The sequence below is a fragment of the Ambystoma mexicanum genome, chromosome 4q (assembly GCF_040938575.1).
Source record: "Ambystoma mexicanum isolate Mex_15411 chromosome 4q, UKY_AmexF1_1, whole genome shotgun sequence".
Classification (NCBI taxonomy): Eukaryota; Metazoa; Chordata; class Amphibia; order Caudata; family Ambystomatidae; genus Ambystoma; species Ambystoma mexicanum.
In genome coordinates, this window is record NC_090928.1 from 304,488,443 (window position 1) to 304,514,179 (window position 25,737).

The 25,737-nt window shown below is 47.2% G+C and overlaps 1 protein-coding gene across 1 annotated transcript in view; it reads left to right on the plus strand.

Annotated features, from left to right (window-relative positions):
- Positions 1-25,737, plus strand: part of TULP4 (TUB like protein 4) — a 1,536,781-nt gene that overhangs the window by 969,342 nt on the left and 541,702 nt on the right. The window contains exon 7 of the mRNA XM_069607877.1: positions 7,246-7,415. Within this exon, the coding sequence (XP_069463978.1) occupies positions 7,246-7,415 (170 nt within the window). The remainder of the gene's footprint in view (positions 1-7,245; positions 7,416-25,737) is intronic.

Genomic DNA, 25,737 nt, shown 5'->3' on the forward strand with positions numbered 1-25,737 from the left:
TTTGTGTCTGAGGTTGTATATATTTTGCCCACTTCTCTGGATCTCAAATGGGGTTCCTTATCCCTCACCCAGTGAGTTTCCTGCAGGCATATCAAGTCCAATCCCACCCTCTTGAATTCTCGAAGAATCAACTACCTTTTACTTAGGGAATTAAGACCACATATGTTGAGGGAGCCGATTACAGCATTACCCATTGCCATATTTTGCCCTTAGCCATGATATCACAAACCTCCTCCCACTCCGAAGATCTTCCCATTGAAATGCGTTAACCGCTTGGTCCTGCTGAGAACAAAGTGCTGACAAAAAAACTTTCATAAAACGTACCTAAACTCACAACTTTAAACTTCTCCACCCCTCCCTCCAGGCATCTGATCCCGCTCAGATACCTCGCTGGTGACCAAATCAAATCACCAGTGGACCTCCCGAACATAGGATCCAGCTCTCAAAGATCACTTCCCAGCGTTCCCCCTAAATAAAACATTAGAAATTCTTCACAGCCCCCTCCCTTTCCCTGTCATTTTGTGCAATGCTCAGTCAAGTCCTCGCCATCAGAGCAATGAATTTGTAAAGCAACTTCCCCACAGTGACCTTGCGGTCGGCCCCAACACTGTACACTACAAAGTCTAGAGCTTGTGGGGGTCCGGTCATCTGTCCCGCTCCCCTTCCCCCTGTAGGAGTGTTGAGTTTCTTCAATTTGCGGGATCTTGAGATCCTGCGTCTGTCCGGCCGTGGGCCCTGACCTGCGGCCCCTTCTCCTGCAAGCTCCGAGTTCCGCTGACTGGGTCTGGGATCATCCATTAACTCAGCTGAAACCTTTTGGATATCATCTTCTGTCACTAGTTTGTAGGAGTAGCCCTCATGTTCAAAAGGAAGTGAAAAGGGGAACCCCCGCTCCCAGCAGTATCTTACCTCCTTTTAGTTTAGCCATTTCGTGAGGGGGCCACATTTGTCTTCTCCTGGCCAACGTGAAGGTAGACAAGTCCTGGTAAATAGTTATTTTGGCAGAGCCATAGTCGAGAGGGGCCCACTTTCCTGGCCCTTTCCAGAATCTTCAGTTTTTCGGAATAGTAATGAAATCTCGCCAGGATTGTTCTCGGGTCTCAGCGTGGTGAGGCCTATCAATGGTGGGTTTGTCGATAACATCTGAGCCGAATAGAAGCCTCACAAGCTCCATTAGGGAACACTTAATGTTGCTCTCATATTCTCAAAGAAATGGAGGTTGTTTCTTCGTTTCCTATTTTTGAAGTAATCCATTTTCAATTGAGTCTCCGCCTCCCTGTGCTTCAGTTCTGAAATTCTCATGTCTATTTATGCTTCCATCGTGTCTAAGGACATTTAGTTATTCCCAATGCTTTGGACCCTCTCGTCTAGAGAGTCCATCCTTTGATCCATTTTATCTAGTCTTTTATCTAATACTGTGCGGATTCCCTTGATCTCCTCCATTAGCGTGGCAATGTCCTTTTTGGTTGCGGCTGGGTCTTCTGCCATAATTGCTTCCCAGGATGGGACGACGTTGACACTGCTGTCTAGTGGGATTGAAATTTCAGCAGGGCAGGCCTCCAGGCCATCAATGACCGAACCCTAGATGGTACCCATTCCGCCTGTGGCGGAGTTTTGTGTGCAAGTCCCACTTGGCGATTCTCTAGATGTTACCAGTCTTTGGTTCTTCACTTTGCGCCTCTGCCCGGTGGAGTGGTCCAGATTACCAAACCTCCAGACGCAAGGCGAGCCCAAGGGCAATGGAGGGCTTGATGGATCCCTCTCCTTTCCCAAATGGTGCTTTCAGAGTGGAAGGTACAAGGACCCCTGTTGCTCAGACTGTGGGGTCAGGGAAGCCCGAATATTTTAGCATGTGCCGAATTTGGGTGAGGCACACTGGAGGGCACAAGCGAGTTAGGGGACACCACGGAGCCCCGAGAGCAGACTGCTCACGCAGGGTGCAGCCGTCACATTAGCCCTCCACCAGGTATGTTGACTTACTGCGCCATGGGGCGGGATTTGTCTGAATGGCAAAACCCCCAGAGCACTGAGTGAAGGCAATTAAGCCTCTGTGATGTCCCTCGAAGTAAACTTCTTGCGACTGAGTAGCCTGAGCATGCGGGTCGGCCCGCTTTTGTTATCCTCCATTCAGTTTAGCCACAGGCCATCACAGCAGGCTGCAGGTGTTCTACCCTTCTCAGTGCGTTGCGTCCAGCAAACGTTGTCCGTTTACCTTGCAGTCTTCCCTAGCATGCCGCGGTGTGGGGGGGGGGGTCTAAAACCTTTGTTCTGACCAGCTCGAGTGTCGCTCCCCCATCTGCTGTCTCCCACGCTGGGTCCCTGGATCTAGACAGTTTTGGCCTGCAGGCCTCCCTTCAGGCCGATGGCCAAGACAGCTGGATACTGTCTCCTGCACTCGCGTTCCGAATATCACGTGTCACCGCGAGTCCTCGCCATAGACCTTTATCCCTCTCCCCCTTGATTTCCAGTGGTGTGTGTGCTGGGAAGAGGGCTGATCTCCCCCGCTTGCAGATACTCAGAGCTGTATGTCTCCTCTTGGGCTCAGGCGCTTGATGCGAGGGCCCCGCTCCCGCTTTAAGACTATGACCATCAACAACACTGCCAAAATGCTAGAAAACATTAGGCCCACCTTCTGTGTAGGTGATCTCCTCCAGACTAAGACTATTCTCAAGAACATCAACATCTTTGCCCCTTTCTACACCAGATTTATAGATGCCTCCTTCCTGCATAGGAACATACCTGTTAGCATCAAAGAGGTAGCAGTCACGCCTATTATTAAGAAGCCAGGTGATAGTACTAAAGACCTTACGAACCTAAGACCGATAACAAACACCCCACTCCTGCTAAAAAATCTGGATAAGGCAGCAACCCTCCAACTACAGACACATTTCGAATCTTCATCAGTCCTCCACTATAAACAATCTTGCTTCCGTAGCAACTATGGAACTGAAAGCGCCTTAATTGACTTGCAGAAACAAATGTTAGGGAGACTAGACAAGGGTAAAATGGGATTGCTTGTCTTGCTGGATCTCTCTACAGCATACTAGGATATGGTCTCCGTTGTGGGTAGGCTTTAGGTTATGGACTGTAATTCCTACATTGGCTAGTTGTTGCTCCAGCTCAATGGCTTCTCTGTCCCTAACATCCCCTTCCTACTGGTTTAGATCACCTAAAAGTATGGTGGAAGAGTTTGGACAGTTTGAGGAACTGAGCAGATGGTCCAGATCTTCATTGAATGAAGGCATGTCTGGAGGTGGTCTGTAAATAAGATGTTTATGCAGTTGTTGGTAGTGGGGGTCATTTTGCATGTAGGGCTTCACATCCTGTGCATTCAATTTGTGACTCAAAAATACCAATTTTGTTCTTATAATTGCTACTCCACTCCGACCCCCTTACCTTGTAGTGGATTTTTGTTGATCATTTTATAGCCAGGAGGGATGGCTAAATCTACACTGGGGCGATGCTTTCCTGCAGCCATGTCTCTGTGAGACGCTTGATATCGATCTTATTATCAAGGATGTAGTCGTGTACATCCAGGGCGTGTTTATGCAAGGACCGTGTGTTCAGTAAAGATCATTTTAATGAGCTCCGCGTGCATTTTGTGGTCTTGTCGTAAGGTGTTGTAAGGTGTAGAGCGAGGTGCTTTACGATGGTTGCTAAGTGCACCCGCCTTAGCATACAGGGGCACAAGGGGAGGAATTGTAGATTTAAGCACGTTTTGCCCTTGTGGTTTACCGGCTGGCACTTGTAATTTGTTTTCGTAATAATGTCCCATGTCATGCATAATCTGGAAACGGCTCTACGGTTTCTTACCTATGGCGGGTCGAGGTCTTTACACCCGTACATCGCATTCAACGCAGACCAGCCCAGACCAGCCCAAATGCACCGGCACTAACGCAGCAAAATGAATAGATAAAGCGCTGCGCTTGCAGGGCATTGTAGTTTAGTAGAATTTCACGCTGGGACGTAATGTCAGGCTCACTGTGGTAATGCAATCAGATATTACTTCACACTCTGCAAGCTAATCTCTTTTGGTAGATGGACCTTACCTTTCCCTGTCAACACTCGTACTGTACTGTCTTTCAAATAGAGAGCAGAGCAGAGGCCTCGTATCCATTGGGAGCAAGCGGCTTGGAATATCAGTGTTACTCAGCTCTAATTAACAGAAATCTGTACTTTAAATGTCACAATTTCTTTCTTTAGACATGAGGCCTGCATATTTGAATTCATCTCATATGCAGTTTTCTCCTGTCCCACGCCATCAATGTTAATCTTTACATCCTGGTATATAGATTTTGCATAATTCAGGCAATGTAGATTCGTTTTCCCATGTGTTTAGTGTTCTAATCTGCACAATGCACACATTTCTCCATGGCATCTTTCATTTGGGGAAAGTGCACTTTGCGGCCACAGTCACATGTGTTCAAAAGTAGCCCTTTAGTTTTTGGCTTTGGCAATCGCATGCAAGGCCCATTTAATTTGATTTCTCTGGAAACAGCATTTTTATGTGGCAGTTGAGAATGAAATGCTGCCATTTCAGTTTGACAGGCATTGTGTGTTTTCAATGCTCTGCGTTTTGAGGCCCAACATAGCCAAAAGCAGTTTCTTTTTGTCCATGGGCTTTATTTGAACAATTTAAATAGGGAGGAAGCCCGGTATACGGTTGACTGAAATAGGTTAGCAACGTATACTCTGTCTAAGTCCGGGAGGACAAAGATCCGTGTTCAAAGAGGAGACAGAGCTATAATGTAGATGCCACACATATAAAGGGCTCCCATAGTAGGGGAACTACAAAGAGACCAGTCGTGGTTAAAATGATAAACATCAGATTTAATAGAATTACGACCTAAAAAGTGATTAAATAGTGCGGTCCACAATACATACATTCATAAACATTTTAACACAAAACAAACAGTCGTTACGTGATAAGCTAGGATTAGCTGATTGACAGTGTATCAAAACAGGGACACACTCAACATCAGGAGGTACGCTTTACAAATAGTGCAACGTACCCTACAGTAATTAGAATTAGTATGTCAACAAATTGGTGACTCTGGTGACAGTACAGAGTATTAACTCGACATGTTTCAGTTCCTACAGTTATTATGGAACATTCATCAGGAGGTATACAGGTGACCATGTAACCAGGACAACATTCAAAAGAAAAATAATGACATGTGAGGTATTCGTAGCATCTGCAAAGTAAAAGACAAAAAAAAGCGCAAAACATAAGCTTAAAATTAGCCATTAGTGTTGCATGTTCAAAATACATGAACCAAGGTATCTAAATAGAGGGGAGTAAATACCTCCACTGATGCCTGTGGGTGCTCTCTACTCGAAAGGTAGTAGGCGGTGTAGGACCAAAGGTCGTCCCTACCTAGGATATAGAAAAAACATCCAAATGAGCGCTGAGTAGTAGCTCACTACAAAAGCAGGATCTGTGCTTGGGCTTAGTAACTAGTGAAACTAGTGTAGCATGAAAAACCATATGAAGAGGAGTCTGGGTGAAGGAAGCCCAGTGCTGAGAGACGAAACGAAATATCCACAGTGTGCCCCATATATTGCCAGAAGCTAAGATAAAGTCGGTGACTAAGACCTAAAGAGGTTATTTGTGGCATAGTCTCTAGTCTCGTGCGTCCCCAGAAGCAAGATATCCCAGTGTGGAGGGATCTCAATAACCGAGAGGCGAGGTGACCAAGGTATGTAGCTACACGGAACAGAGCGTACCGTCCATAGAAGACGGCCAGTGACACTCAACAGTAAACAACTGATCATCAGGCAATACCTTCGATTTGGTAGTAAGAGCGTCGGTCGTGATCGAATCCAACGGATGGCCCCAGGATATGATCCTGCCACCAGCGCTAATGCTGTGTAGTTCGTACGGAGAGCGCCGTCTGCTACGGAGGCAGCAATGCAGTAGGACTGGACGACCGATGCGCGAATGGTAGTCAAGGAAATCCAGTAGTCCTACAACTATGTCGGGTGAGAAAAGAGATGTAGAACAATGTGGTTCGACACTGCAGCCATCATGGAATGGCTCAAACCGAACAAGGAATTAATAATAAACCACTGAGAAAAGATAAGTACTGAAACAAGCTAACAGAGGAGACACAAAAGCTGTGACAGTAGGATCGGTACTCCTCGTGTAGATCAGGAACCATATAAAACGTAAAAAAATATTTTATTTGAACCCCACAGAACCTAGACCACTAGAGACTTACCTAAAGGGGCTCTGACCCCAAAACTCAATGGCCTTAACACAAGGACACCAAAGATTGCCCCCACATATAAACTGGAATCCTTGGACTCCCAGGCGCACTGGCATTCACCTATGTGCTTATTTTCAATTGCTCTTGCTACATTAATTTTATTGCACATATGTGTATTCCCCAAAGATATCTGGAGTGTTATTCCCTGGAAAGCTATGCATTATGAGGGCAGAAGTCGAGGGATTACACCAATGGATGGTGTCAATACTTTTTTTCACCAGAGGATGGGCGCCGCCGTCCCCTGTGTGTTTTCAAGTAAATGAAAAATGTCCGCCCCCACTTAAAGTGTTGTGGCCGTGTTTTGAACCCTAGTCACGGGGCTGGTCGTCCAGACACTTAGCCATACGACTACTCCACTTGTTCATCATGAATCTGTACACCTTTTATACCTATCCAGCAATGATAGTAAAACCTGTTCTCGCTTTTGCTCTTTCTCTAGTGCAGAAAGACAAACGCAAAGAAATGGGCATATTCCGCTTTAGGATACGTTCAGTTCGTGCAACGTCGCTTCCCATTGCAGACGTCACAGTCCGCCACCTTTTTCTTTAAATGAACGACGTGAACTGTGTGTTACATGGTAATAATTTTATGAGCATGGCTATTCTGTTACTTATGCGAACATCCAGTTCTAGGCCCCTTTAATTGAGTTAACTGCTTATAAAGTATCTGCTAGAAATGTAAGATTTCCAAAGAACAGACACTAAGCAGACCTCACCGGGGCCAGACGTCTTGGTGACTCCACTATTTACAGATGTCTCTTTGCAAGCCCCTTCAGTGTTTCACAGAGACACGAGCAGGACCTCGGTTGTCGGCGCTTTCATGTGGCCAGAGTTAGAATGACAACAAAGGAATACTCTACTGCGAAACCTATACAAGGGGCACTGCTGCAAAAAGAGATTGTTCGTGTACCAAGCCTGATTTTGTTTTACTTGTCAATGCCGAGTCGGCCTTAACGTGTCCCGTTGTTGCTTTTCAGATGTTGTGGTTCAATGGTGCACACAAGGCGACCTGCTGGCTGTGGCGGGAATGGAGAAGCAGAGCCCCCCCCTTGCAGAGCTGAGTGGAGGCCTATTGCTCAAAAGTGCCCTGATTAAATTCTACAATGTCCGCGGAGAGCATATTTACACGCTGGAGACCCCTGTACAGGTAACGAACACCTCGGAAGTCTCGTATTCATGAATTGAGAACGCATTTGCACCGATCGGAGGGAAACCAGTAGTAGGCGTGCAAGTAGCACGGAAAATACCGCCACATTCCTTGTTTCTATAATCTACACATGTTCTCAGCCATTTCTGCTCTTCAAAAGTAGTAAAATCCATGTTAAAAGGTACGCCAAATATTATTAGTCAAACATTTTAGTAAAATAAAGATTCAAATATTAAATGAAATAAACATCAAAATCCTTCCATTCTATTGAAGAATATTCGTGATTCTTATCTTTTATGTAATTGTATTATATCACAACACTCCAATATAATACGTTGAAAAAAAATCAAACCATGCTTTCTTTGTAGCATACTTTCTCTTGAAAAACGGATAATCTAACGTCAAATGCAAGGAATAGGATTCTAAACGTGGCTATAGTGACATCTACTGGCGGGGAGCAGCATTCACACTAATCATCTGTTCATTGAATGTTAGCTAGGGAAATTTGGTCGGCCCTGAGGGGGGAAATGTGAAGCATAGGGGTGAGTGTTCAGAAGTTACTTGTGCTGGAAATTAAACAATTGCTCGCTGCCTCTATCGATTTCAAAGCACTGACTGGTTTGACATTTCAACGACCCTGTTGTGTGATTTAAAATGTTAACAGTATACCTCTAAGGATGTTCTACCAAGCATTACCACGTGTTTGTTTATTGATCAATGTTTTTTCCAAAACATGAATAAGTTATATACAAAAAAAGAGATGCTAATCATTTGGAGGCGTGAGCCACTAGAAACGGATGAGTGCGATGTAGTCTTTGGCGTGATCTTGAATGGCTATATTGATGTTGGTAGGAAATACTTGTCCCCTCTGCCACTGTACATTTTCTGCTGCCTGTTAACAATTGCTTAAACTTAGCACTCTGCGCTCACAGGTGAGAAGTTTGACAGGCTCCTGTTGTAGTGCCACTTTGCCATCAGCACCCTGGGCTGAGTGCTATGGCGGCAGCACTGCCTTGTGTCTTCAACGTCCTCAGTTGGGGGTGGGGGAGGCTAAAGTCCTCTCAAGCAGGGTAGCCGACTTATGCATTTCCTGAGGGTAGGGAGGGCTTCAAATACAGGAAGTGACATCACTGTCAGTTATTGGACCGCACATTTGCATGTAGTAAAGTCAAGTAAGAAAGAGATTTAAGCCTACGAGTTGCATTCCAGTAGGCCATCACTGCCCCTACTTCACCCCTCTATAATCATCCAGGTTTTAGTAGCCCTCAAAAGGCAGAGCAACACAACTAGGATGGGAGAACGAAATGCCGTCCCATCCTGTGAGTGTGTCAAACGTCAGAGCAAACGTCAGAGCAAAGACGGTGCGTGGGCCTCCTACCTTGGAGCACAATCTCACTAATTTGGTGCAAATCTCGCAAGTGGGAGCATGAGAATCGCCTGCGTGTGTGTGTGCTGCAGACCCCGGCTCACATGCTCACTTATTCAGTGTGAAACTCTGGCCAAGGCTCTTTGGGCAAGCATTCACGATGGGTCTCACACCTATAAACAGTGTGATATATTGAGTGGGCACCTCACTCCTTGGAGCTTAGTATACTCGTTGCTGGTAATCTCACAACTGAATGTACAGTTTCACTCTTGGTCATCTCAGTGACCCCATGTACATTAATGGAGTCAGTCTCCCATCTGGGAAGACAATTATATTTCTGTTAAAACACTCTGAATTGTCACTCCAGTTTTCTCTATCTATAGATCCATACCATATGCATTCAATGTGTGTGCAGGGGTGATAACTTGTGTCTGAGAGAGCTCATTCTTTCATACAGGAGAGATAAAGGGGTAACAACCCCCTGTATGTGGGATCAGGCTAATTTTGCCCCATGGCACCTCCAGAAGGAGTGAGCACGTTTAAAGGCCCTGCTGATTCTGCTATCCGACAGGCTTGAGCCTTCTATCCCTTACCCAATCACGGCTCTCAACATCCTGAGCGGCAGCTTATGGACAGCAGGCAGCTCCGGACATGCCTGTGTCCAATTGAATGTAGATAGATCTACTATTTAGACACTGGGAGAGAGCCACGAATCGACATTGGTGGTGAAGAAGCACTCAACATACAGAACACAATGGTATAGTGTTGCAGTCCTGCTGAGAAATGACAATTCTGAGCATGTGAGCAGTAGGCTGGATCAGTGCTGCCCCATAAAAGGTGTAGAAGCCTCTGTGAGAAGTGGCAGTACTGTCCCAACGGTGAGAAGTGTAGTATTTCCACATTAACTATGCTCAAGAACTTTGGGTTATTGAATAGTGCTGCTACATTCTGAGTAATTCCATCCCTTTAAATATATGAGCTCTTGTATAACCACGACAGTGTTGAGTCATTCTGATGATGACAGACTTGCTCAATAGTTATGGTTCTGTATCATTAAATGTACTTCAGATCTTTAGAGTATCGGAAGGATAGCTCAGGGGCAACATGCTCGCCTTGGAAGCAAGATGACACAGAGCAACACAGGTTCGCTCTCTCGGTCCGTGCAACACAGGTTCGCTCCCTCGGTCTGTGCAACACAGGTTCGCTCCCTCGGTCTGTGCAACACAGGTTCGCTACCTCAGTCCGCGCTTATAAACCTCTGGGTAGTACACGCATTATAAATAACCAATTAAAATAAAAAGAAATACATCTGTTGAGAAGTGCTGGGGCCTTGTCAATAAGAGTGTAACAGCTCAACTGAGAAGTGCTGATGTTGTCCCATCAAAAGTATAACAGCCCCACTAAGATAAACTAGCATTGCCTCAACAAAAGCATAGTATTATCGCTGAGAAGATTCAACAATTATAGAAGCCCTGTTACAGCAGTACTATCCCATCAAGAGTATAGCGAGCTAACTGAGGAGTACCAGCATTGCCTCATTTCAAATATGGCAGCTCTACTAGAAATTGCTGGCTCATTCTCCTCCGCTCCCCGCCCATAGCATTCACCCTCACCACGTGCACACTCAGAGACATGCAAACAGTCTCATTTGCCCTCCCCTGCCCCCTGCCTCACTTTGCATCTGTACCTCCATTTCTAAAAATCCTTCTGGGTTGGGTGTACCTCTACATCTGTTCACCCCTCTTGACAAGAGGGGTGCACAGATGTACAAATACACCAAACCCAAAACGATTTTTAGAAACTGAGGGACAGACTTGTTTTGCATCTGTGCCTCCATTTCTAAAAATCGTTTTGGGTTGGGTGTACCTCTACATCTGTGCACCCCTCTTGGCAACAGGGGTGCACAGATGTAGAAGTATACACAACCCAAACGATTTTTAGAAATTGTGGGACAGATGCAAAACAAGAGCCTCTTGCTTTGCATCTTTCCCACAATTTCTAATCGTTGTTTTTCCCTGGCTTTTACCGGGGCCGCCAGAGAGAGACACAGTATGGATGGAACAAAGGGCCATCCATACTGTGTCTCTTCTCTCTGGCCCGGGGGGGGGAGGCTCAGCGCTGACTTCATTCTGCCGGGTTAGGAGGGGTCCGGGCCCCGCAGCCCCCCCATACTCGGTGCCCCTGCTCACAAGCCTGTGGCTGGCTCCGCCACTGGGTCTAGAATCCCCTGCTCAAGGGCAAGTTGGTGGCATGGCCATAGCGCTTGTATAGGAAAAGCCCCGTCTATATGGCATACTGCACCAGCTACCACCAGAATGGACTCTCAGTACCGATCATTGTCTGCAGACTGCTGATGATTTGGGCCCACACCTGGTTTACTCTTTCACTGTGTCTGTGGAGGTGAAAAGAAAAACACGTGTTGGGGGGTTGAGCAGGTGTTGGGGGAGGTTGAGCCGGTGGGCTGATAAGAGAAGCTATGATTTTGCCGGGTGAGGAAGAAAGCCTTCAAACCAAAATGGCTACAGCCTATCGATGTGTGAGAGAGCCTAATTTTAAAAAAAAAAAGGAAAACTGGCTGTGTGCGAGTTCTTGGTGATGTAGGCATGACAGGAATAGTGTTGAGAACTGTAATCATATGTCTGTATTGTACAGAGTGCTTCCTGTCAGCTACCCTCTGCTTTTGAGGGCCTCAGTATCCAGTGGTATTTCCCAGTTCAGTCTTACTTAGTCTGTCCACCTCAGAAGGGTGGAGGGCTGAGTCGAACCTGTGCTCACTGTGTGTCAAGAGCTGTTTGTGCAGAGCCCTTGATTTATGTGTTAGGCACGTAAAGGGGTTCAAGGAATTGCAGGGACATCTGGGCGAGCTCCATCTGCTTTATGCCATTCTGTGAGACTTCGGACCGTGCCCTGTAACTGGGAGCACCCTGCCAGAAGAATGGAATGAGACTCCTACTATAGCTGGTGACAGCAAAGCCTTTTATTGGTTGAGCCCATTTATTGATGCCCTTCCACACTGTGGCCTTGTCTGTCGTTTTATTACAGGTATCAAAGGTTGTCTGAGTTCTTGGAGGATATGTCCTCTGCTGTTGAAGAAGGAAGATTTGAGTCCCCATGTAAGGGAATTGATAGGAGGTCTGTGACTATTTCCCTTGCCTCGTCATGGCTTCCGGCATGTTGGTTACTCTGAGAGGTAGCCCCCATATACTGCTATATAATTGAGGTCAGGAGTGTTGTATCTGGAGGATTACATGGTCTCCTTCTTCCTCTGCCTCTCCCCAGCCCCCCCATGGTTCAGTGATTCACCTGCAGGAAATAGTCACATGGTTCATGGCCCTGCCCCTTCAAGAGGGACCTTTAGAAGTATGCAGCCTCTGCAGATCTGTGGAACTTCCGGTTAGAAGCAAACTCTAGATATCATAGCTTGTACATAAAAGCCTGGAAGCTGCTCACTGCCTATGCTGTTAGCAGTAGCAAACACAGATCACAGCAAACCCCTGCTGGCACCACTATTTGCTCTGGATGTGCACACAGGGACACGCATGTGCAAAGACATCAAAAACAAGATGGTGAACTGTCCTAATGTAGACTTGAACCTTCCTGACAAAACCCGGAACCTCGTTCTTAAACGCCCCAGTCATTTGCCCACCTCTAAATTCCCAGTGCATACTCATGCTTCCCAGGTGCCACACGTTAGCTTAAACACAGCCCAGGCAAAGGCGGTTATAGCGCTGCATAATTGTTAGGAAAGGAAGATTAAATGACGGCGGGTGGAGTAGCCTGTGGTGAAGACACAGAAAGCAAGCTGGAGGTTCAGGAGGAGGTGGAGGGGCAAAGGGGACAAGTGCAAGGGGGTTGGAGGTGCAGACAGATCTGGAGGTGCAGCTGGCTGGATGTGCAGAAGGATCTGAAGTAGGGTATGGTGTAGAAGGTGCAGGAGGAGGTAGAGGTGGAGGGGGAGATAATAGAGGTTGGAGGTGGTCAACATCAAGGAGATAGAGGACAAGATTGTTATCAATAAAGATCAAGGGGGAGCAGAAGATCTTGGAGGTGGTGAAAACCTAGAAAAGAGGAGAAAAAGCAGCAGGTGTCAGAGGTGTTCATGGTCCCAGAGAAGTGTGGGGGCAGGCCCCTAATTACCTTAGCCCAAATCGGGTTGAACGCTTTGTACATAAAGCAAGTTTTATTGTACAATTATCTGGGGAGCAGTTAGATGGTGTTGTAGGAGCAAACTAACCCAAGTCTCAACAAACCACATCAGTTCACATCTTAGATAAATGTTTGCAACAGTTAGACACACTCCCAGATACTTTATTACAATCCACCGCCACATATGATGGGACAAAAACCTCTTCAAAGAAACCCCATATTTTCCCAATTCCTCCGTTTTCATTGGCCAGTTTTATCTTAATTGTGATCTTCAGCTCATATGTCGAATACACCTTTTCTTAGGATTCGTCCAAGTAGGTCATGACATCAGCACATTGTTAAACATTAGTATTGCAACCTAATTCATTACTAGCAATAACTGGCCTAAGCTCTTTAGCCTTAACTTTTAATTAGCACACGGTTCATGTTTATATTTAGCGATACTATCTCATTACCCAAGTCACCGTTCCATTGAAACTTTCCAGTCTACAAAACTGCCACCTTATCGCACAATTGAAACTCCTGGGTAGTATTGGGCTTTAGCTTACCCTGTGCTTTACTGCTGACCAAAATAAATACCTAAATATCTCCTGTCACGCTCTCAGGCACCAGGAGTTTACAGCTACGATCTACAATACTTATCAGACCATAAATACTCATGCCTAGTTCCTGCAGCAGTGCTTACCGCAGAGTTTGCAAAGTTACTTATTCACCCATCCCCTGGCTTCTAAAACCTCACAGAACCAGTTTCAAAGTTCAATTTGCAAAACAGCTCCGATGACCATGTTTTTGATTGATTTATGTAAAGCATACTATATAGATATTCATGAATTCCCCATGTATTTGTATTAATGTGCATGTATGTTTTTACATTTGGTGGGTTTGACATTTTATCTTCCTACACAGGCGCAACTAATATGTATCAATTCTATTCAACAGTAACTCTTACATAACATATCCCATCCGTAAGTAACACTTCGATACATATGAAATTGCAACATTGTGCCCAGTTTGCCGCCGCCACCACCAGTTAGTAATATGGCATGCGCAACATGAACCCCTTGTAATCATGGGGGCCTTTCTTGACCACCCCAATAGAAGCGAAGAGGGGTTGGTGGAGGTGAAGAAGGGCAAGAGGGAGTGAGACCAAACATCTGGAACGATGAAGGTAGAAATTGGTCAAAGAGCCAGTGAGCGATAGTTGAAGGAGGGAAGAAGAAAAGGAAATGAGGAAGAAAGGCTGTGGAAAGTCCCTTGGAGGTGTAGGGACATCAGTAGCCATAGGGTGCCTAACTCCAGTTATCCCTTATTCACATTCATGAGAACATTTTGCATACATTTAGAATCGTATACAAATGTATCTCATAAATATTAATGAGGGATATCCAGAAAACCTGTCAGGATTGCGGCCCTCGAGGCCTGGAGTTTGACAACCCTGGTCTAGTTGGTCAGACGACAGCCAGCTCGATGGCTTGTGGCAAGGCTCAGTGGCAGGCCCTTCACCTACTCTTTCCCCACCAGGGACTTGGGAGTTTGGAGATTTAGGAACCTAAGATGGGAAGGTAAGCCAAAAGCCCAATTTGCACATCCAAGGCCCTAATGGTCTTCGAATACCGTGAAGACCATGTGGTGCCTGCTTACAGGGAGCTTCAGTCTCAAGCAAGAGTGCCTACGATACCACAGTGAGCTTTTCCAGCAATGCCCTGTTGAGACCGGCAATTCCTCCTCTAGGACTTACTTCAATGAAGGTGAATCATGCTCAGAAATGCGAGTGACTCAGGGAAGGAGACTTGGACAGAGAGAGACTGTTAATGTCAATAGAACTTTACTTGAGAAAGAACTGCTTTTTAAAAAAATGTAAAATTACTCTCCCCACAGGAAGACTAAGTAGAGCGACTACAAAGAGTCGACCTGAGGAACCCTAGTGGTGGAGGACAGCCCCGAATGGAACTTGGGAAGCATTATAAGTGAATCAAATTATAAAGATGTGAAGATCGCACATAAATGACTTCACTTGTGAAAGTTATTTGAGGAGAGAATCAAGATGTCATGAGTGTAGACCTTAATAGGCAATCAGCTAGAAAACTATTTATTTATTTTATTTATTTAAATTTATATAGCGCGCAAGTAACCCATGGGCATTGAGGCGCTGTTACTTGCAAGAGCTTAGTTACTGGCATAAAGTAAATGAATCCAAAGTTACACTCCCTATCAGTGTAAGCAATGGTGCACTCTTCTTGGGAAAGTATCGCTAAAATATTCAAACACTTAATTATAATGGTAAAAAAGCAACAGATTTCTTAATAATATTTAGCCTATTCATCAGACACAATTCACATATTCTTTGTTATGTGAGAGTTCAGAAGCATATGTTACAAACATGCAATAAACTTTACAATACATTAAATTCTTTGAATCATCCAACATAAATATTCGTATTAAAATATTCTTTCTGTTCGGTGTCCCCATAACAAAAGGAGATTATTTTGATTTGCTTAGCGCATTTCGGGGGATTCCACACCCTTCTTCATGAGAACAGTGATCTAACTTCTGGAGACATCAAGTAACATTTTAAAATAGTTGGAATTCTTCCAGATAAAATATGATGTATTGAAAAATGTATTAGTCTCTAGTACTCACTATGATCTTCTAAAGCAAAACTAGAAACTCCTCTTCAAAAATATTTGTTAACGTACTCATTGCAGATGAAACCTTAGATGTAAAAAGATATTAAAATAAAATTGGATAATTACTCACTTCTTTTTTTCAGTAAATAAATAATGGTACTGTACTGGAATGTAAATAATGAAGAAATGCAAAATAACGAAAGTGGAAAGTAAAAAAGGTTAAAGAAACAGTACATACCTTGTTAGTCTTTATTTGGGGGTCTTTCATAAGCTAGCACTAAATCTATAAAAATAGAAAATAACAGTTGTGTTAATAGCCTAAAGTTTTGTGGTCAAAATATTTGCAATGGGGATTTGGTACTCAAAGGGGGATTAACCATGTAGCAAAAAATTACTCCTCTTTCTTCAAATCCAATTCTGGAGTAACACAAGTCTGTATTTCTGAACAAGTAGCTAAACTGTGCCAAATACCACATTATCATTATATGGATGACATTATTTGTCTGATCATTTGACATTTAGACGATAGACGACTAGTGAAAACTTGATTTGCTGCAACCTGGATGCCATTTACTTCAATATTGACCTGCTTAGAAGTCGAAAGCACGATCAAAACTTATCACTGTCACAACCTCAATAGTTAGTTGATGAAAGACAATCCTAAATTACACTTGCACATATAACTATTCAAATTTTTGAATAGTTATTTTGAATAACACCCTAAGGACCTGATAGTTATACTTTATTCCACCGTTTTATATGCTGACAGAACATCTAGAGCGCTGTTGTTGTCACAACCTCAATAGTAAGTATATCAAAGTCAACCATAAGTTTCATTTCACTCCTATGTATAACTACTCCAATTTTGAGATAGTGGATAATTACAGCCCAATGATCTGATAGTTTGATCTAACATAATCCACCGGTTTTTATGATGACAGAATATCTAGACCGCTAAAAGAGACTTTATAAGATGCAAAATGAGCACCATTCATTAGTACATTAAACATACTTCAGTGGGAGGCCATCAGGGGGCGCGCAGGCAATGGCTGCCTGAACGTACTGCTCTCCCCGAAGCCAGGCGTCCAGAGGGAATTGAGCCCCCCCAAAAAAAAACCAGCGGGCCCAACGCAGTGAATGGGACGGGTGAACCCTCGGGGCGCCCTGTGAGAGAAAGAGCGGAGACCGACGACCCCGGGGTTCCCGAGATCGGGACCAGCGGGAGAAGGCGCGGCCTGAACGGGCCCCACACCAGAGGAGGGACGAGGCCTTCCCGCCTTGACAAGAGGCCGGAAGCACTGCGAGCCCGGCGGCGGCTCGGGAGACGGGCTCCACCCTCCCCTCCCCCCCGCCGTCCGGACCAGAGAGGCGACAGAACAACGCCCCCGGCCCGGGAGACCATCCCGGAGTGCCCACGGTTGGATCCGCTTGAGCGAAGCGGACCGGCGCGCAGACGCCCTCCGCCCCCATCAGGAGTCCCCGAGGCGGGCTGCCGCGGCCCTCGGGGCCCCGGAGGAAGGAGGTGCGGAGAGTGAGCAGCAGCGACGCGGGGAGGCCCGGACCCCGCTCCCCCGCTGGCGCGGGTGGGGATATCTCCCCGCACGCCCTGATTAAGCGCGGGGGAGCCCCCCGGATTACATCGGCCCTGGCCAGGGGGGATCCAGTGTTGGGCGCCCCCCCCCACGGACAGAAGCACCGCCACAAGAACTTGGGGTGGTCGGGGTGTGAGGCCCCCACCCACTGTTGGTGGGGCGTGTGTCCGCCCCCCCCACACCACGAGAGCCTTCGGGCAGGGCATGACACCCTTCTACGGGGCGGGCAGGAGAAGCCCCGGACCACTGCGGCAGACATCGAGCGGGGTGTGAGGCCCCCACCCAGGGACAGGTGGGGCGTGTGCCCGCCCCCCCCCCCCAAGAAAAGACTAACCCCCAAGAAGCAGCCAAGAATCATCTGTTTCGCGAGCGGGGCGGCCTCGCCTGGCCTCCCCCCCCTTGCACCCGCGCCCCGGGAGGGAAATAGAGTACTGACCCGGAGTGGGCGGGGGTCAACACGGCGAGGTGCAGGTAAACACCAGATGAACTGGCGAGAAGCCTTACAGGGATACCATTTCCAGGAGACCCCCAGAGGTAACAAGGGTACGAACCCCAAAGGAACCATGGCCCAATTAGAGGATGCGGCTCCCTCATCGGCAGCAATGGAAAGAGGCTTCGCCTCGATCTTGCAGGAAATCAGGGATATGCGTTCCGATATAGCCCAGAAGTTTGAAAAAATGGACCAGAGGGTGGACAAGGTCGAAGATAGACTATTACAAGTGGAGGCCAACCAATCTTCAACAGCAGCCCAAGACATACAACTATGTATGAGGCTGGAGGCCCTGGAGAAGAGGGACAAGGAAAGGGCCCGACAGATGGACGATTTTGAAAACAGGGAGAGGCGGAACAACCTCAGAATCTTCGGGGTACCTGAAGCGGAGGGGGAAACGGAGAGGGACGTCACCCGAATAGTGAGGGACATTATCACCCTCCTATTCGCAGAGGAGATGACAACCAAGCTCACATTCGACAGAGTGCATAGGGCAGGGGGCAGAGCGGGGGCCCCCCGGTCAATTTTGGTCCGGTTCCACTATTACTCAGAAAAGACAAAGGTGCTGGAGGAGGCCCGAAAGACCAGAGAAATCACCTACAATAATGCTCAGGTCTCAATATATCAGGATCTTTCCTCCTACACGCTGGCTAAGCGCAGAATGTGCCGACCCCTTACGCTACTATTCAAAGAAAAGGGCGTGCGCTATAGATGGGGCTACCCCTTCTCCCTGAACTTTGAATACATGGGCCAACGCTCAACCCTGATCACGGAAGAAGACATTCGGGGAGCGATTCAAGAGTACACAGTGGATCCGCATCCCCGGAGGGGACCGGTGGGACCAGAGAGCCACAGAACAAATAGCCGCGGCCCGTCCGGAGAGAGGAGACGGCGAACCGGTGCAAGAAAATTTCGAAAAATGAACACGCCATCCCCAGCAAAAGCGGGAGAACGAAACGACCCCGAGGACTGAGAACGGGGGTGACCCACCGAATCCGGGACGGATATGCGCAGATTCGGAGATTCTACCACAACTATCGTCCCCACGAACAGCAAGTATAGGGGACACATGGACGGATTACAGCCGGGGGGGAACATTGGGGGCTCGAGGGGATGAGCTTTAGGTGTGAAATGCCTGGCCGAGGTGGGCAGGCTGGTGGTTCGGCCAAAAGCCAGCAATGGCAGAACTAATTGGCTGGACGCCGGGGAGGGCGGTGGGGGCATTTACGGGAGTTGGGGTTGTTCCGATATGGTTGGGGTACCGGGGGCAGTTGGGGTGCTCTAGGCCCACCCGGGGGGGGGAGGGGAAGGGAACAAAGGGAACCACAAAGTAGAACCAAGGGAGCACGTGAAGAAAAGAGTTACGAGGGTATTGACCGAGAGGGAGGGAATCTGGGATTATGGCTGATAGTCTGCCTGCCCTGGGAGTGGGCTCCCTTAATGTACAGGGTTTAAACACCCCCACAAAGAGAACCCTGGTCTGCAGAGAGTTTAGAAGGGCCACCCTCGACATCCTCTTTTTGCAGGAAACTCACTGGCCACGGGGGAAGGAGCCCAAAATCCGGGGAGGAGGTATTGGGTAGGTCTTCAGTGCATCCCACAAAAATAAAAAGAGGGGTGGCCATCTTGGTGGCGAGGAATGTGGGGTTCGAGAGAGAGGCCATGCTGAAAGACCCAGAGGGTCGCTACCTGATGGTGCGGGGATCACTGCAGGGGGCCCCACTTACCCTAGCCGTTGTCTATGGCCCAAACGAAGGCCAAATTCAGTTCTGGGAGGAGGTGAGGGACAAACTCAAAGGCTTTGTCCACGGGACGGTGGTGGTGGGGGGGGACTTTAACATGGTCTCGGACCCAACCCGGGACAGGAAACGAGCTGGTTCCCAGGCCCCCAGGGCACCTGATGAGATCATGGCACGTGGCTTCCAGAGGGTCAACTCGGAGCTGGGCCTGGTGGACACGGTCCCGACCCCTAGAACGGACACCCCCCTCTTCACTTACTACTCATCCGTACACACGTCATTTTCCCGGATAGATTATGTCCTGGTGGACGAGACCTTGTATCCATTTGTCACTGGCCATAGGGTTGATCCAGTCCCCTGGTCTGACCACGACTTGGTCCGAGTCACCATAGCAAGAGGTGGTCTAAATGAACATAGGGGAAGATGGAAGTGTAACGATTCCCTCCTGAAGGACGAGGTCCTAGCCCAGGAGGTTCTTGACGCCATTGCAGACTTCTTTGAACTCAATGACAACGGTGCGGTGCGAACACACACTCTGTGGGACGCCTTTAAGGCAACCCTGCGGGGAGTCCTGATCAAATTGGGAGCCCAGAGGAAAAGGGAAAGGGAAGCCCAGGAACGGCATCTAAGGGGAAAAAATCGCCCAACTCCAACCGGGAGGCCCCCCTATGGAGCCCCTAAATCGTGACCAGGTGGCCGCCCTGGACGACTACAGGCTCCAACTAAAAGACCTCCTCCTCCACAAAACAGAGAGAAGCCTCCACCTGGTTAAACAAAAGTATTATGAAAAAGGGGACAGGGCGGACAGGATCTTGGCTTGGAGACTGAGGGAGGTACAGAGGAGCAGAATGGTAAAGGCAGTGAAGAACGAGGTGGGGGAGCTGGGTTATGATACTCCCCACATTGGAGAGGCCTTCCGTCGATACTATGAAAGGCTATATTCGTCCGAATACAAGGGGGACGGGGGGGAGATCGAGGAATTCCTAAACTCCATACAGATCCCGTCCCTGACTAGGGAGATGGCGGAGGGGTTGGAGGGTCCGGTGACCGAGGAGGAGGTGGAACATGCGATCAGTGGTATGAAGGTGGGCACGTCCCCGGGCGAAGATGGTTACTCAGTCTACTTTTGCAAAAGGTTTCGGTCGGCCCTCGCCACCCACCTGGTCAAGGTGTTCAATGCGGTACTGGAGGGGGGTCCTCTCCCGGACTCCATGATGGAGGCAATCATTGTAGTGCTCTCCAAGGACGGCAGAGACCCCTCGGAGTGCTCCTCCTAACGCCCGATTTCCCTGCTGAATATTGATGTCAAGATCCTGGTCAAGGTTATTGGGAGCCGGGTGGAGGGGATCCTGCCGAAGCTGGTCCATGGTGACCAAGTGGGGTTTGTTAGGGGGAGACAGGGCTCAGATAATATTCGTAAGACTATAGACTTGTTTCACTACGCCCAGGTGTCGGACCTAGACGCGAGCGTCCTTTCCCTGGACTCAGAAAAGGCATTCGACAGGGTAGAGTGGAGGTTCATGGAACTCACCCTTCAGAAGATGGGCTTCAGGACACACATCGGGGACTGGGTGGCCGCGTTATACAGGGCCCCAAAGGCCAGAGTCCAAGTGAATGGTAGATTGTCAGACCCATTCCCCCTATCACGGGGAACAAGGCAGGGATGCCCACTCTCCCCGCTGATCTATGTCCTAACTATGGAGCCCCTGGCAATAGCAATCAGAACACACCCAGACATCAGGGGGATCAGGAGAGGTGATGTAGAATTTAAGCTCTCCCTGTTTGCGGACGATATCCTGGCCTATCTGGTGGACCCAAGATCCTCACCCCCCCCTCCTGTCCCTGCTGTCCGCATTTGGGCGCTTTTCAGGCCTAAAGATCAATACATCTAAATCAGTCCTCCTCCCCATGAGAACTCGGGACCTGGGCCTGGACTCCCGGGACAGTCTGTGGGGGAATAGCGGTGGGGAAGACCTCTATTCGGTACCTGGGGATCTTTTTAACCAGGGACCTGTCCAATCTCGCCCCCGCTAACTATGATCCCGTTATGTCACAGGACACCGCCGATTTAAAGAGATGGGGCTCCATGATCCAGTCCTGGTACGGCCGTATGACGGCAGTGAAAATGAATATACTTCCGTGCTTACTATACCTCTTCACTGCTCTCCCTACCAGCGTCCCCGACCAGACCTTCAGGGTTCTTCAGAACGCGGTGCACGAGTTCGTATGGCAGGGCAGGACCCCGAGGACCGCGAAGGCCATTCTTACCTTACCTAGAGAGGAGGGGGGGTTCGGGCTGCCTGACTTCCACCTTTACTTCCGCGCCACCCAATTGCGTGTCCTCCTGGAACACATGAGGGAAGGGATGGGCACATACTGGTCGTACCTGGAGGACATGGATGCGCATCCACTCAAGGTACGCGACCTCCTATGGGCCCCACACAAATTCATCCCGAACAGACTCAAATCCCACCCAACACTGGGAGTTCTCTGGGCAGTCTGGAGAGAGGGCCCCCAGACGGCACATCTGACATCATGGCCGTCCCCGATGTCATCCCTTTGGGGTCCCACCCTTAGACTGGGAAGCAGGGGGTTCCGTAATGCACAGTCCTGGTCAGATTCAGGGATGGAATGGGCTGGACAAATGTTTAAAGAGGGAGAATTCCTACCATACGAAGATTTGAGGGTCGCCCTCGGACGGGAGTCAATCTCCATATTTGAGTACCTCCGCCTGAAGGGAATCTTATGTGATCAATCATGGGGCCAGAGTCTAAAGAGACAGATGACCCCCTTTGAGAAACTACTCGATACTGCGACCTCCAGGAAGGGGGCGGTATCTGCAGTGTATAAAATTTTGAACACTGTTGACATGGGGAGGAGGGGGTTCCGCACTTTTTGGAACAAACTGGCTGGGGAAGAAATCTCAGAGGACTCCTGGTCGAGGATATTTAAAATAGCATTCCACGGGAACCTGTTCACAGCGGACATGGAGCACAACTTTAAGATCCTACAGGGGTGGCACAGAGACCCCGTCAAACTGTCAAAAATGTTCACGGGAATATCCCCCGTCTGACCAGGTAGGCACGAGGGGCCACATGTGGTGGCACTGCCCGAAAGTGCAAGCATACTGGCAGAGGGTAAGGGGTTGGATCGCTGAAGTCACGGAGGAACTGCTTCCCCATAATCCCCTGACAGTGCTGCTGGGCCTTCCCCCAGAGGATACGGATGTATACAGATACCCGAGAATGTGGGAAACAATGCTGAGGGCTGGGAGGGTGGCCTTGGCCCAGAAATGGAATAGCAAGGAGACCCCCGCCAAGGAGGACTGGCTACTAAAGATTAAAAACATGTTTTTGATGGACAAATTAACGGCGATGATGAACAATGACATGAATTCTTTCCAGACTAACTGGTACGGGGTGCAGCAGATCTGGGGTTGGGAGGTCCACTGACGCTCTGGGAGGGAACATGGATGGAAAAGGGCGCCCACGGCCCGGGGGACAGCGGATGACATACAGCCAAACATGGAGTTGAAATTCTCGCTCTTTCCCGAACTCCGGTCACACAAAGTTTGCAACGCGTCACCCTGTAAAGGGGGTTCTACTGGGTCTAAGTTATTGGGGGGGAGGGTTTGTCTTTTTGGGAGGATGAGGGGCGTAGGGGCTCCTTTTCTTTTCTTTTTTGGGCCTGTGACTTGTATACTCTATGGTAAAGCTTTCAGCCCGGTTGTTATATTATGAAAATGCTAATAAAACAAAGTTTAAAAAAAAAAAAACATACTTCAGTGTTGTAAACCTTTACAGAGTACATTGATGTCAAGATGTATGACAGAATGAATTCCTCTCTGAAGATTTCCTGTAACTACAAAATATGGTTTTACTGCTTGATATCTGTAGTGAATTTGATTGTTTGGTGTATTGCATTTGTCTAGTGAAAAACTGCAAACAAATTGGCATTGAAACCTGTTCTCAAATCACCTCCCTTCTGCCACTCTGTAAAATTAAAGGTATGCCTGCAAAAATCTCCAGTTAGATGTTGTTATAATTGGGGACACATTGTCCCCTGTAGGGATCCTTCAAAGCTGCATACAAAACTCGGATGTCATAACTGAAGTAATTTAACATCTGCACAACAGTAAATAACATGATCAGAAATTCAGGATGTGCCCCGTGGATATTCTCATGTTTATGCACCAACATGGACAAGGCAAGTTTGGCACCCACATCTACTGCTGTCAGTTACACCTCACATCGATATATTAGTGCACCATGCACTGCTCAGTCTGACAGGGTAAGAACACACACCCCAATTCAAAGCGTAGGAATTTAGCATTTTGAGGCCATAGTATTTGTCTGTTTACATCTCCTTACAAAATGCACGGGAACCCTAAGGAACTGAAGAAAACCCAACAAAATGTTCTGCTCATCTGGCAGATAGTAAATGTGTAGTGTGTTAACAAAATACAGATGTTCATCCCCTCCAATGCTCACTCTTTTGACTGTGATCGAAATGGTCCATCCAACAGTGGCAAAACTTGTCTTGAGTTAGGGTTTAAATACTGTGCTACTCAGACTGGTTCCTCCTTTCAAACCCATGCACACGTCTTCTTCAAACACTTAACGTTAATGGTGGTTTATTTGTGGCTGTTACTGCAATCCAAAAAGTTGGCATAATAAATGTGCTATCGGTTGAAGAGCCTCTCCTTAACTGTATATTAAAACACCAGCAGTTTCCAATAATCGGTATATCGAAATACTGTTTTATTGATTTACCTTTATTTTCAAACAGCCTTAATCAGACGCACAAAGAACTGTGCCTACACTTCGCATCCATAGCACAGTAATATAACGCATTAACCCTTTGGCTGCCCGCCCGCCAACCTCAGAGACTAAGACTGTCAGAAGTATGATTCCTAAAAACAACTAGGACGAATATACTTCTTTAGACAAAACGATGCTTTTTTTAGACACATACTATACCCCGTCCTGAGGGCAGTCAAAGGGAAACTGAACAGAATGGGTAAATGACATGCATTTTTGTGGCTTTTAACGTAGCACCCAAGGGATGTCCCATACATGAACCTGAAATATCAAGGGTGGTAGACAATGCATTCAGGAGTGCTACATAAGGCTGTAAAACAAACAGCTGCTTAACAAACTTGCAGACCACTCTGCCAGAGTTACTGGACCTAAACATTCTTGTGACCTAACATGCTATTTCTTAATACATGTAAATCAGCAACTTGAGTTCTGTCCACACTTTTGAAAAAGTATTACTGCATTAGACACTCAAACAAGGGCTGATTGACAAGTGGAACAAGCCGTGTTAAAGAACTTAACTCTAGCCCAATCACACACGCTCTTCCTTTGGTGAATATTGCTTGGTAATCCATGCATAGCATGTGAATCTAAAACAGTCCTGTGCTGCAAAAGGAAAACCTTTCTTGCCTTAGCTGTATTGTTGAGTGCTTGTCTGTGTTTGTCACATGCACCTAAATAAATACAAGCTTTATTATGTTCAAAAGGAGTGCATTTGTTTTTAAAGAATGTTTTTGTTTTGCTATAGTGGTGTTAGGATTGGTGTGGTTTTACAAATACAACGTTATCTACTACACAGTTCATAATATCAGATGTAATTGGGGCCATAAGAACATAAACAGAGTGTGGTAAGTACATATATGTCAAACTAGTATCGTTTTACAGATTCAGCTCACTCTGATTCTTAATGCAAAACTACAAGTAAACAAAGTGTAATATTGTGGGACAACTAGTCGATGATGGATTGCAGGTAGCCTGTGAATGTAAAATAGACACAGCATAAATACTGTTGCGGTAAATAACATTCTATTTTTTTTTAGCCTGCGCATCATGAACTCAGGCTTGAATGGGTAAGAAAATAAAGGGCGCCTGGCAAAGTCCTGATATGCCCAGGTGGGTACATATATTGATAACACAAATAATCAGGATGCAAGATCCTCACAAAAATCCACGGTTTTTAGACATATTTATTTCCATCTTAAAAACCGGTGTCTTCAATTTTTATACAAACTCTCGCTAAACATGAGAGAAATAACGGACAGATTTTAATAAAAATAAAGGGAAGTGCAGTTGTGCACCCTCATCGGGATGTGAAAGATGATTACCCTAGTTACAAGCACATGTGAGTATACAACGTGGATGACAATAGGTAACTCAGATCAGTGCTGCCCGTGGTTGTTTTTCAACCCGGGTGTGGTTTTTCAAACAGAAACAGTGTACACAACACGAAATTCGAAACATACAACAAAAGGGTATTTTCACAGTTGTGCCACAAGTTATCGACACAGTTGTGTTTCGGCCATAATCGCTGGGTTGAAGCTAGTA